Raw genomic sequence first — 12,551 nt, forward strand, 5'->3', positions numbered from 1 at the left:
CAAGGCTGAATCCGAGCAGCTGCTTTGGAAACTTTAAACACATTTTCTCTTTGCATATTTGGTAGCATAGCAGTAAAGTTAATGGAATGCTCCAATAACCATTTGTAACAGCTTCAGAGATAAAGGTCTCTGCTTTGCCTCAGCCTTATTCCATCAGCAAGCAGGACATCACTGGAACAAACTCTGTACAAGAACAAATTGCATTCACGCTTCATGCAAGGATGCTGAAGATGGTTTTGTCCTATTTATTAGGATAGCAATTCAGCCATATTCATCACCAGTTCGGGGGAGCTGAATTGTCAGCAATGGGTCAATTTTCATAGAGCAGATGGGGCTTACCATATCAAATTACTACTGTACTATACTCTAGACATTTTCACGTAAATGCCTTTGAACAGATGAAGAGCTTTAAGTTGGCAACACTGGGTACAGGGCTTCCAATAGGACACGTTGGAAAGTTACCACAAAGAAGGGGAAGTGAATTGAATTAAATAGGCTATCTGCTTTACTGAACGGTGCCTTATTAATCTTCAGAGAGCAATTGTTTTTAAAGAGGAAATACTAAGCTTATGTATCTCCAAAATACATTCCTTGTTTCACTTGAGACCTCCACCACAATTTCTGATCAGAGCAGCAGCCAGACATGCCCTATTAGTGAAGTTCAGATCTATGTAGAGGTCCATCTAGTCCTTGTTTTTTGCCTCTGGAGGCTTTTTTTTTTTTAAATTTAAAAACAAATTCCCTAACACCAGCCTTGTCCTACTGGCCTGCTTTCAGTGCCACATCCCAGGAACAGTCTAAACTCTACTGGCACCAAGGAATGAGTCTGTTTTTTCTCTTCCACACCCATCTACCTTAGATTACTGAAGACAAATTCCAGATCAAACTAGCACACAGGCAGCATTTCAAATAATCATTCTCCAACCCCATGGAGAGCTGTAATTTCTAACAGAGGCCATCCCTGGTTAGTGAGAACTATAACTGGGAAGAATTACAAGTGTTTCCCTCCCCAGGATTTGGGGCTTACATCTCTGGGTTTGCCTGCAGGAAATGGAGAATACAATCCTCATGTCCAGTTATTGGTCAAGTGGTCCAGCAAATGAAAACAGCCAAACTGTGGAAACAATGCAATCTGAACTAAAAGCCACACCTCAGAACTGTCTTGGCTACAAGTGAAAGTTTTGCTGCCAGACCCTCTGCCACCCCATCTCCCCACCACCACAGCCCATACAAAACTGGAAAATTATTCTTTGCTAGTTTAATTGTCCATTCGCAGGGTCAGGCATATTGTAATAGCATTGCTCTGGAGATAATTATGGAGTTCTATTTCCAGATGCAGAGGTTAAACTTGCCTGTAGATGGTAAGCACCTGGTCTCCTCCCCACCAAAAACAATCATACTCTCCCTCTTCTGTCAAGTGCCATTCAAGGCACAGGCATTCCCACCTCCTCCTGGTCCACAGAGGTAAGTTAAACACAATGCCCTTTCCCACCCATTTTCACCTACCCCACATGGACCACAAGGAAAGTCGATCTCCTTCCGTATGTTAGTTAAGTCCCTTTCCTCTATTCCTCATCTTCACTCATGTTCTCAAAATGTTTGGCAAGATCAATCTAAAGCATACAAGTTTAGGCAGAAATCTCTGTTTTTGTTCCCCTTAATTTTTTTCCTAAATATACAGGTCTTTTGACTACAGATATAGCTTACATGGCAGAATTATATAGATAATATCAGAGCACATTTACAACTTTAAACTTAACTGCTGAAATTTGAGTTCCAGTGGCAGCTTCACAAGGGCTTAGTGGCTCCACAGCCTAACATTTAAGTTGTTTGCCAAGTTCTTTTGTTTGCAAGGTGATGAGCTGACAGTTCAGAACACTACAAAATGTCATACACTTGCTTGTATGCATTTGGAAGGCTCATGGGCAATCAGATTTAAATTTACAACTTGTTAACAAGAGACTAGTAAGCTCTAAGCTCAAGTTCTTTTTGCTATTTGCTAAACCTAGGCATTTCACAGTTTCTCAAAATGGCCCCACGGAGTTACTGACATGCCAAGAGAGGTCTAAAGAACATGCCTGGCCCATCACAGGTTTAGTTGTCACCAGATTACATCAATCAACTTTGAAAGTTCTGCTGTTTGGCCATGAGATGAGGCTACACTGCAATTACTGGCCTGTAAATTTGGTTAGTTTCATGCTGGCAAGGGAACAGGCCCTGGGGCTTCGACTGACACAGCATTTCAGCTGCCTTATGCAGCAAGTTCTCAAATGGAAACTCATCTCTCATCACTGCATACAGGGAGCTAAGCTCCCAAAACAGTGATTTCACCATCCCTAACCAATGATGTAGCACATATGTAGTTTTCACTTATGCTCCTCCCAATTTCCCCCCTCTCCCAAAACAAAATGCCATATTGGAGAGAGATTTTCATATGCAAAAAATATTTTAATATAGTAAACAAGTCAATTTACCTTTCACATGTTTTAAATAAGTTTGTTCGTTAGTAAACAAAGCTATTTTTCCAAAACAATGGAACACAGCTTCTAAATTCATATTCTGTTCCCAGTTGATCCTATAAGTGGTGAAAAATGTGAACACTAGTATCATTTCACAGGTAACGGAGTGGCATAAATAGAACAGAGCAGCAACAGAGAGTCAAAGGGAAAAGCTGACCCTGGTGATGGGGAATATTAAGCCACAGAATTCTCTTGAGGGAAAGACTAAATACTAGTTAAGATTCTATTGGTATAAGTGTTCTCTTTCCATGCTCACCACTCATGTTTGCCTCTAGGGTTAAAGTTCCCTAAGCCATGCCTAAATTAAGGGAAAAGGTGCCATGAAGAAAAAAAAAAAAACACCAAGCTAGGAAACTGATTGAAAACCCTACTTAACTCAAATGCAGACACCGCTGTACAATTCATTGTTTTTACCAGGATCAAAAGTAGATGTAGTCACAAGTCAATATGTCTAAATTTGTGTTAAATAGGGTTTTCAATTGAAGTATTCTAGCTGGAATGGAAAAAACCCACCTTGTCCCCTAATCTAAACCAGGCTCTACTGAAGCATACAAGGAGACCCAAAACCATAGATCTGGAGGTGCTAATCAGAAGGCGGCAGCCCTCTAGAACCACTCTTGATGAGCATAGCAAATAAAATAGAATAAGCTGCACTCTTTCCCTCCTTCAGCCTAGAAATCCAACACAGCATGGACTTGTCTTTACTAAAAGAAAAGTTAGTAAAGCTGGGGGTCACATGCACTGTTCTGATGGGCTCTGTATGGCTTTAGGCATCCTTTAGCCACCAGGATCATTGCAACTTTCGAACTTGGTTTCCTGCGATAGCCCTTTAAAACCAGTCAGGGTGTGCTCACTGTGTAGTTTACATAGCATGTATCTCACTTCTATACAGTTCTCCTCTGAGTATCTACAAATACATACACTGATATAAACGGAATGCATCTGGGTACATTTCAGCGAGGCTGACATACCTGAGCTCCACTCTCTGTGGCGTCCCAGTCCCGTTTACACCGTATTAAAACTAATAATTACAATTCGCTGTGACCGAGTCCAGCGCAACCCGATGGACGGGCAAGCAGGGCAGACAGAGCATCTGGCTGCGTGTCCGTGCCACTGTCCGCAAGGAGCAGACGCCGGAACGAGGGTCCCGCGGCCCCCGGGCGGGGGCGGAGGCGAAGCCGAGTCAGGGTCGGTGAAGGCCGGTAGCTGGCAGAGGGAGCCGCTGTGCCCCTGTCCGGGTGGGGTCTCTGGGCTGCGCCGTGTCCCGAGCTCGGCCCCCGCGATCAGTGGCTCTGATGCACCCGTTGCAGCACGGTGGGGTCGGGGGCTGGGCCGGGCTCACCCCCTGGCGATGGCGGCGGCGCTGACGAGGTGGCAGCGCGCTCAGTCCCGGCCGCCCCTTGGCCGGAACCCGGCCGTGTAGACAGCTCGGTGCCGGGCCCGGGCGTCGTCCGGCCGGCGGCGCTGGGCCCTGTCGGCGGGCGCGCCTGGGGCGCGGCGCCGCCCCGCACCGGCTGCCAGATGAGGCTGTAGTAGACGGCGAGCACGATGGCGGCCAGCGAGACGGAGAGCACGTAGGCCAGCACCGTGGCCAGGCGCACCCACTTCTTGTTGGTCTTGGCCGCCATCCGCGCCTTCTTGTCCCCGGTGTAGGTGGCGGGCTTGCCCCGCTCCGCCGGCGGCTCCTTCTCCTTCATGGGGGCCCGGCCCTTGCCCCGCTGCTCCACCGCCCCCTCCGTGGTGGGGGCTCCGCGCCGAGCCGGCCCCGCTCAGGACATGCCGGGGGCCCCAGCCCCGCGGCTGCTGCCGCTGCCCGCCTGGATGCGGGGCCCGGCGGCTGCGACCCAAGCGGCCGCCAGGGCAGGAGGCCCCGTCTCCGCCGAGCTCCCCGCGCCTCGCGCTGCTCTGGGGCCTGCGCGCTCCGTGTCTCCTGCCAGCGGTGCCGGTGGTCGCTTCGCAGAGCGAAACACGCGCGGGAGGGGGAGGAGCAGCGACGGGCGGCTCTTAAAGGGGCAACAGGGAGGAGGGAGTGTCCTTAAAGGGGCAATGCCCGCCCGTGTAGCCACCTGCCAGCGCCGGGCAGGGCAAACCGCTGTCTCGGCCCCGCCCGCTCCGAATCCACCAATGGGCACTGATCTGTCAACAGCGCCACGTGCCACGCTGCTCCCGGCCCCGCACAGACCCGCGCCGGCGCGCGGCCCTACGCACGTGTCGGGGTGCTGCTGGCCGTGTCCCGCTCTGCGCAGTAGGCCCGCAGCGCTTCTCTGCGATTGTCAGTACGGCCCGGGGACGGCGCCTGCTCAGGATTATATCAGTTGGCAGGACGAGCACGGCGGAGGCGGCTGTGCAGGCGGGAGGCGCCGGGTTCAGCGGCGTGTCAGCTAAGCTGTGCTGGCACAGTGTCCTCACACTCATATTTATAACACGTGTCATCACCCAACTACCAAGCTTTGCCCACGGCAGTGCAACACCACACAGATATAGAACCAGATGGGAGGCAGGCGGGAAGAAGCAGGCCACAGCTGTCCAGCACCTGAGAAGGGAGGTAGAGGTGAGAAATACCTAACACGTGGGTTTCCTTGTCAGGGGATGGCTAACTTTATAGTGCCTTAATGGCAATGGGTGTATGGCCCATCTTGCAATCCTAGCAAATGCTAGAGGAAATCACATCTAACCTGGCAGTCATGGGAATTTGGTGAGAGACAATTTTGGCACCCTTCTACTGAGGGCTGACCCCTAATAAAACACTTGTATAGAGCTTATTATCCTTCGATTACAAAGAGCTCTAAAGGAGACCAGCAGGGCTTAAATTCAGCAGGAGCTGTCTGGAGCAGAGCTAAGGTAAATATTTTCAAATCTGTGGGGCAGAAGCTTCAGCCCAGCTCTTCCCACGGGACTGAAGTCTGGAGCCCCAGAGCTCCAGGAAATACTCTATGAGACTTTAAACTCTGGAGATCAGTGTGAGTACCCTAATTTCACCTGAGAAAACTAATGCATAGAGAGAAGAAATGACTTGCTTAAGGTCACCCTGCAAGCCAGTGGTAGACCTAGAAATAAAGCCCTTTTCTCCTGCAGGCCCAACCAATGCTCTATCTCCAGAGCCACGCTGCCCTTAGTGAGGCTTCCCATTGACTTCAATAGGCTTTGGATCAACGGTCAACTTATCACATTTAAACTCTTGTAAAGTCAAACCCAGTTGCATAAGGTCTGCCAAAGACAGCTGAAACCTTAGATGGCTTTAAACAAAACAAAGCAAAGTACAGATTTGCCTAATCTGAGTTTTTGTTGGGAGGGATTTTCTCAGTCAATAAAGAGTAACTCCCCCTGAAATCTCTGCTCCTTAAGATGTGTTGCCACTGTAGGTGCAATGGCTGCAGATATTGCAACTGTGAAAGGTATGAAAATGACATGAAATGGTATAGAGGCATGATTCTCAACCTTTTTTCATTTGCCAACCCCTAAACAATTTTAAATGGAGGTGGGAAACCCTTTGGAAAACTTAGACCTAGTTTGTGGACCTCCAGGGTTTGCAGACCAGAGGTTGAGAACCACTGGTATAGAGGGAGTTAGAGAACCTAGTGGTGCCCTGACAGGCCATGAAGAAATTAGCACCTATGTGAGATTACCTTTCTGGAAAAATAATTTGAGATTTAAGTTTACAAAATATTTAATTTTTTTAACTGAAAAGGGTTAAAAGTTTTTAAAACTCCTAATTTTTTTCAAAATTCTTTGCAAAAATTGACCTGTTTTGATCTGAAAGCTCAGCTAATAGTTTGCATACTGATTTGCATAGCAAGCCACCCCCACCCCAGCTCTTCTTTCCATCCTTCCCCCTTATAAGTTCTAGACAGGCTACTGGGAAAGGAAACAACCTTCTGGTGTCCAAGGGGTAAAGAGAGTCTTAAAAGGGCAATGAAACCCCAGTGCTGAGCTGGATGGGGGATCCAGCAGATTCTTCTTAAAAGGGCAATGTTAATTCATTTCTGTTCAAGGCTCATTGTAGTAATATGCAATGTGGATGTACAAGTCCAAATACGGGATGGCAGATTCTTCTGTGGTTCAACACTAGACCCCCAGCTGGCAAGGATAACAAAAAAATCATCATCTAAATTGGGGCAGAGTGCTCAAGATCAGTCCAGTCAAACTTAAAGGTACACTTAAAACAAACAATATAAAACCATATTTTATACTGTACCTGCTTTTTATATTATTTTATTTTTGTATCACTAGTAACAGTATTTTAGAAACTGGGAAATGAAATATTTGTTCTTTTCCATTTGGCAAACAATGAGCATTTTTATTGTGATCTGAAAGGAGCAAAACATTAACAAGACTGTTCTATAACATAGACAACTTGCTAAACTTCAACTTATCACACACCTTATCATTTCAAAATATTATTTCTTGGAATGCCAGCATCACCCACAATGTCAGTTTATGTCTGTGGAAAAATGTGTTAACGGCTGTTACATCTTCATACAAGCACCTTTTCTTTTCTATTCTATTCTATTCTATTCTATTCTAGTTTTTATACTACACCTGTCACTGTGGTACCTGAGCACTTTGCCCTAACTGAAGTCAGGTTCCAGGGACCTGAATAATTATAAGATCTGATTTACAATAGTTAACCTTTCATGAACTGGAGAAATAAGTTGTCGTTGTTTTAGAAATTCTGTAACACACAAGGGTTTTCCTGGTTCATAGACTTTGAGTTTAATTAGATGGAAGCAATTTTCTCCAACAAAATTAATTTTTAATTGACCCTAGTTCTCACAAAAGCAGAGTTTTGACTAATTCTTCCTGGCTGGTTTCTCTTAACATTTAATGATAAACTCATCCCTGTCTCTTTTTTTTTTTATTCAACTTCTCAGTGGCTTTCAATCCTGTCAACTACTTTGTCCTTCTTTAGCATCTCAAGCAAAAAATCAGACACACCAGTATACTCTTCTCCTGCTTTGAATATATTTTTCTGACTCCTCATTTTGGAAGGAGGCTTTACAATTTCTCATCAATCCCTGTGCTACAGAGTGTCTCAAGGCTCTGTCTTCGGACCTCTTCTTTTCTCCACCTGTCTCCTACCTTTGAGACATTTTATTGCTATCTTCAGTCTTGGATATCACTTCTGTACAGGATAAACCCACATTTATATCTCCCTCAGCTTACTCACTGATCCCTCTATCTTCCATCTATCTTCTCATTGTGAGTCAACTCTTGGCTACACCATAACTTCCTACTATTGAATGCTACAAAGGCTGAGGTCTTTCTTCTAGGGAAAAAAGCCTTGAGCCCCTATCAACCTCAATTTAATGCCTAACTTCCCTCTGAGTTTATATATCTAGGAATTAGTCTGCCCCAAATTCATAAATTCTTCTTAGTCACCCTCTTCTTGCATTGCCGTCATTCAGATTACCATCATCTTGCCTCTTGTGAATCATGGTGTGTACCCAAATAACTTACTATCTCAGTTCTTGTAATTCATAAAGTGCTTCCTTAAGCCCTGCTCTCTGAATTTCAGGGTGACAAAGCTGGTCTACTCGCTCCCTGCAGGATTGGGAACCATTTCATCCCCAATCTCTCTTCTTTCCAATAGATTCCTCTACAACATTGTCTTCGTCTTCAGAACTCCCCACACATGCATTCCCTCCGACTTTATGATTATTGATTTTGTATTCTGGTGGTGCCTAGGGTCCTTCATGCTAGGCACTACACATCACAGGCCAGGGCTCAAGTCCTGATGTCACATTCAGGAACACCATTCAAGCACTTACTTTCAGAGTTGGAGCAGCGTTCCAGTACTGTCAATTAGTGATAGTACCGGAAGTGTGTTTCAGCACTTCTGTTTTTAGGACTCAAGCACTGCTAGACGCACATATAACAAAAAGCAGTCGCTCCCCCATGATTTTACAATGTACATATAAGAGATAACAGGTGGATATATCTAAGAGGTAGTGGGAGCACAAGGTAAGAGTGAGATGGTTATGATTAGTGTCATAAGATGCCGTCACAGCTGCCTAGCGTAATCCTACTTCTCTGACATCAAATCGACCTACTTCCCAGCAGCCCATTCCACTCCTCCTCTTGGTTTCTGTCCTGTCCCATTTCTGACTCTCCACAGGTGATGGCTACTCCTTCCCTGGCGCTGCCCCATCTATCTGGAACAATCTTCCCATCCTTCCCCTGAACCACTGAGTCAAATCCTTTTTTAAAAATCTTCATCTTAAACCATTCCTTTTCCTTTCAGTTTTGGATTGACTTCTTGCAGTGCATTTTATGAGACTGTGTGTTATACAGATGCTCTGCAGAAACACAATCAACTACCATGCCAAAAGGGATTTTAAAAACTGTCACAACTAAAGGTTAATTGAAAGAAAATAACTCCACCAAAATGTTGAGAGGAATTAGATGTTGTTAAAGGTTGCCCTCCCCCATGCCAAGGCCTGGCTGCCTCTGTGCTCGATATGACGAGCTCAGTTAATTACGTAAGAAATTGTTGACGTGCGTACCAGTCAGGCATAAGCTTTTCTTTTCACCACCAGCAAATCAGTGTGGTTTTCTCTTGATATCCCTTTGTTAGAGTGCAGCCAACTAGCTGAAGGGGTGTTCCCTGTGTTCCTAATCTCTTTAGTACCCTGTTAATAACAACTTTTAAAGCAACACACTCAGACAAATGAGAGCCAGGAAGCCAGATCTACTTTAATGATACTTCTTTTTATCCCTGACATTTTAGGAAAAGGATCAAACTGTGCATTGAATAGTCTCCCATAGCTTGAGGGAAGAGCTGCAGGGGTGAAGAGAAAGCAGAGGTATTTTGTAGCCAATGAACATGTCAGGCACACAAACAGAATGTAGCTTACTGGGTTGCCACTGTCACACACTGTGGTGTAGGGAGTGCAATCTAGTGGTCAGAGAAAGACTGAGGCCTAATGGTCAGAGCAGAGCTGGAAGGTGGAACTGGAGCCAGGAAACAAGCCAATGGTGGGAGGCAGGAATTTCAGAGAAAGGTAGAGTCTCGGGCTGGAACAGGAGCAGCTGTGGGTTGGGACAAGGATCAGTACAGGAAGCAGGTCTGGCATAGCTGCAGACATAGAATGCATTGAACAGCCACTGTGCTGCTATTGCTACAAGGTTGAAATGATCTGCTGGCTCTTCTGTCCACTCTGGGAGCAGCTGCGTTGCCAGGCAATGGTGCCAAGAAGCAGCTGAGTTCTAGACAGCCACGTGCTAAGTGTCCTCAATGCCCACAGAAGAAAGTAGGAGTTGAGGGTGCTCAGCACCTCACAGAATTGGACCCTCTATAAATAATAAGAAGGAGCAAGACCCTTGAAATCCTTTGGCTTTTATGGCATTCTATGCCATCTGTTTATTTTTAACAGAGAGCTACACTCTCCCTTTGAGACCATACTGTTCATTAGCTGCTGGTTGCTGAGCTCCACTCTTTCTTGGGCTTCTGCTTCCTCTAGAGCAGCAGTTCTCAAACTGTGGGTTGGGACCCCAAAGTGGGTTGCAACCCTGTTTTAATGGGGTTGCCAGTGCTGGTGTTAACTTGTTGGGGCTCGAGGCCAAAGCTCAGGCTTCGGCTTAGGCTCAGGCTTCTCCCCACCTTGGGGGTCACGCAGTAATGTTTGTTGTCAGAAGGGGATTGCGGTGCAATGAAGTTTGAGGAGCCCCTGCTCTAGAGCCTTGCCCAATCAGATGGGTCCTACTACTTGCCTGGCCTTCAGGATTAGTTTTAATTCCTGGTTGCTGACATGGACTCACTGTGATACAACCTCAAACCTGCATTTTAGAATCCTGTTGCTTAGACCTGGCTGTTGTCTGTTGTCCTGAGAGGTTTTAGTCTGCTCTTTTAAGTGCCCGGTAAGAATGTAGTTGACAGACTGACTCATACCATTGACCTGATACCAAGTTCTGTGAACACAGGAAGAATATTCTTTGTGACCCCTGCAGGTGATCAGCTTTCACCCCAAGCTATGAGTTTTGATTATCCTTATTATTGTAGCTTGCATAGTTGCAAATGTTATGCATTACTAGAAAATTATACAATCCTTTTTTAAATCCAGCCACAGTTTTGTCTCGATGCCCTCCTGCTGTGGTGTGACTTCTACAGGCTGATTACAGACTCTGTAAAGAATCATTAATTTGTATTGGTTACACTTGTGCTGCCTTTAAATTTCACATTGTTCCCTTGTTCTTGTATTATGGATCAGGATTTTAAAAAAGAGGAGACTGATGGTTTTCACTATATATTTCCTAATCTTAAACAAGTCTAGCCCATCCCTTTACATTCATCTTTTTTCTAAGTGGAAGAGACCTTGAGTAATTGCTTGCTTACTTAGCCTTGAGCTTTTTGTCATATCACCCCAAGATCCCTAAGCCCTTCATGGTAAAGGTAGGATTTCTGACTCTCCCCTCCTTCCCTTATTATGAAGCATTCCTCATTTCATCCTCTGATTCCCTTTTCCCACTCCAGTCCTGGAGTTGGATGGAGCCTGCTCCCTCCCTCCCCAGCCATTTCTCCTATTCATTATAGGGACATTTTCATACATGCTTTGGCATTGCCTATGGCTCATGTGGGAAGACTCAGTCTCTGTTTCTCCCAAGCGTCCCATGTCAACTTAAGAGTGAAGGATAGGTGGTCTTTTAATCTTCTTTGTTTCTGATTAAGCTGCGGTGACAGCAGTTTGCACAACACAGGGAACATTCTCTACTGCTTTACACTCTGTGCAATCCCCGTGACTTCACTAAGGTTACATGGGGGAAGCCAGCGCCGAATCTGGCACTAAGTGTATGAGAAGATGTATTTTTCCAAGGGCAGTACCCTCCGACGGAGACAGCCCTCTGTTGCTCAGGGCACTGATGCCTCAGCAGCCTCCATGTCATTGTGGCACATTAGAACACTTTTTTTTAATTTACATCTTGCAGAAGATCCACAGAATGAGAGTGTATTCTACTGCAGTGTGTGTGTAGAGGGAAAACAACCCCCAGGGGTCCAGAGGGAGGTGGGAGACAGTGACAGCTACTGTGATGGGTTGGATCACAGAAACCCCCTTGGGAGCTTCCACCTGATGTGCCAAGACTACTTCTATCCCTGTTTTCCCTGCCAGCTCAGGACTTCAGCACCCCATCTTGCTGAGCCAGACACTCTTGTCTACTTCAACAAAGACTCAGCGTCTGAATTACCTGCCTCAAAGCTGCAGGTTTACCTGAAAACAGCTCACAGAAGTGTGCTTGTCTTTAGCACCCAGATGCCCAACTCCCAATGGGGTCTAAACCCAAATAAATCCGTTTTACCCTGCCTAAAGCTTATGCAGGGTAAATTCATAAGTTGTTCACCCTCTATAACACTGATAAAGAGATATGCACAGTTGTTTGCTCCCTCAGTGCTGTGAGACACTATTCTGGTGAATTTGTTCTGAAGAGATTTTTAAAGCATTTTTGAAATGCATACAAATGGAAGAAGGTTGAGCGTGAGTCCAGGCTCTGCAGTGACTGAAAACAGTCTAGCTGGGTTTATATAAGGCAAAGTTCACACAGCTTGGGAAACCCTGTTTTATTTTGGAATTAGCTGGGGGTTTGGCACAATGTCAGGGAGAGGTGGGACACAGCCCCTCCCCCCAACAGAGGGCGCAAGGAGAGGCAGCACAGCCAGCAGAGACAGAAGGGAAGAGGCGGAGCCAGAGTCTCTTCACTTCTGGCCAGGCTGCTCTCCCCCAGCCTCCGAAGCAGCTGCAGCCAGGACAGGGGGAGGACAGGCATAAAGATGAGGTCACTGACAGGGACTGGGAAAGTTAGAAACATGGGCTCTTACAAGGGAGAGATGGGAGTGAAGAGAAGGGCCCTGACAGAGAAGCAAAGGCTTGGGGATTTGGAATCATATGGGTAAGGGATGGGCACAAACAGAAAGAGGGATCTTGCAGTAGAATGACCGACACGGGCATGAAAACACTGTTTAATTGTTCTTTAAAACAGTTTAGTTCATAGCAGACTTGATGGATTCAGACATTTTCTGTTTCAGTCCTTTATAAATATCTA

General features: G+C 46.0%; 1 protein-coding gene across 1 annotated transcript; it reads right to left on the minus strand.

Annotated features, from left to right (window-relative positions):
- Positions 1-2,427: 2,427 nt before the first annotated feature.
- INAFM2 (InaF motif containing 2) lies at positions 2,428-5,055 on the minus strand. The gene has a single exon (XM_050954908.1). It carries the CDS (start codon positions 4,214-4,216, stop codon positions 3,803-3,805), a length of 414 nt encoding a protein of 137 aa, XP_050810865.1. The 5' UTR covers positions 4,217-5,055; the 3' UTR covers positions 2,428-3,802.
- Between the last annotated feature and the right edge of the window lie 7,496 nt (positions 5,056-12,551).

The sequence above is a fragment of the Gopherus flavomarginatus genome, chromosome 5, assembly GCF_025201925.1.
Source record: "Gopherus flavomarginatus isolate rGopFla2 chromosome 5, rGopFla2.mat.asm, whole genome shotgun sequence".
Taxonomy (NCBI): Eukaryota; Metazoa; Chordata; order Testudines; family Testudinidae; genus Gopherus; species Gopherus flavomarginatus.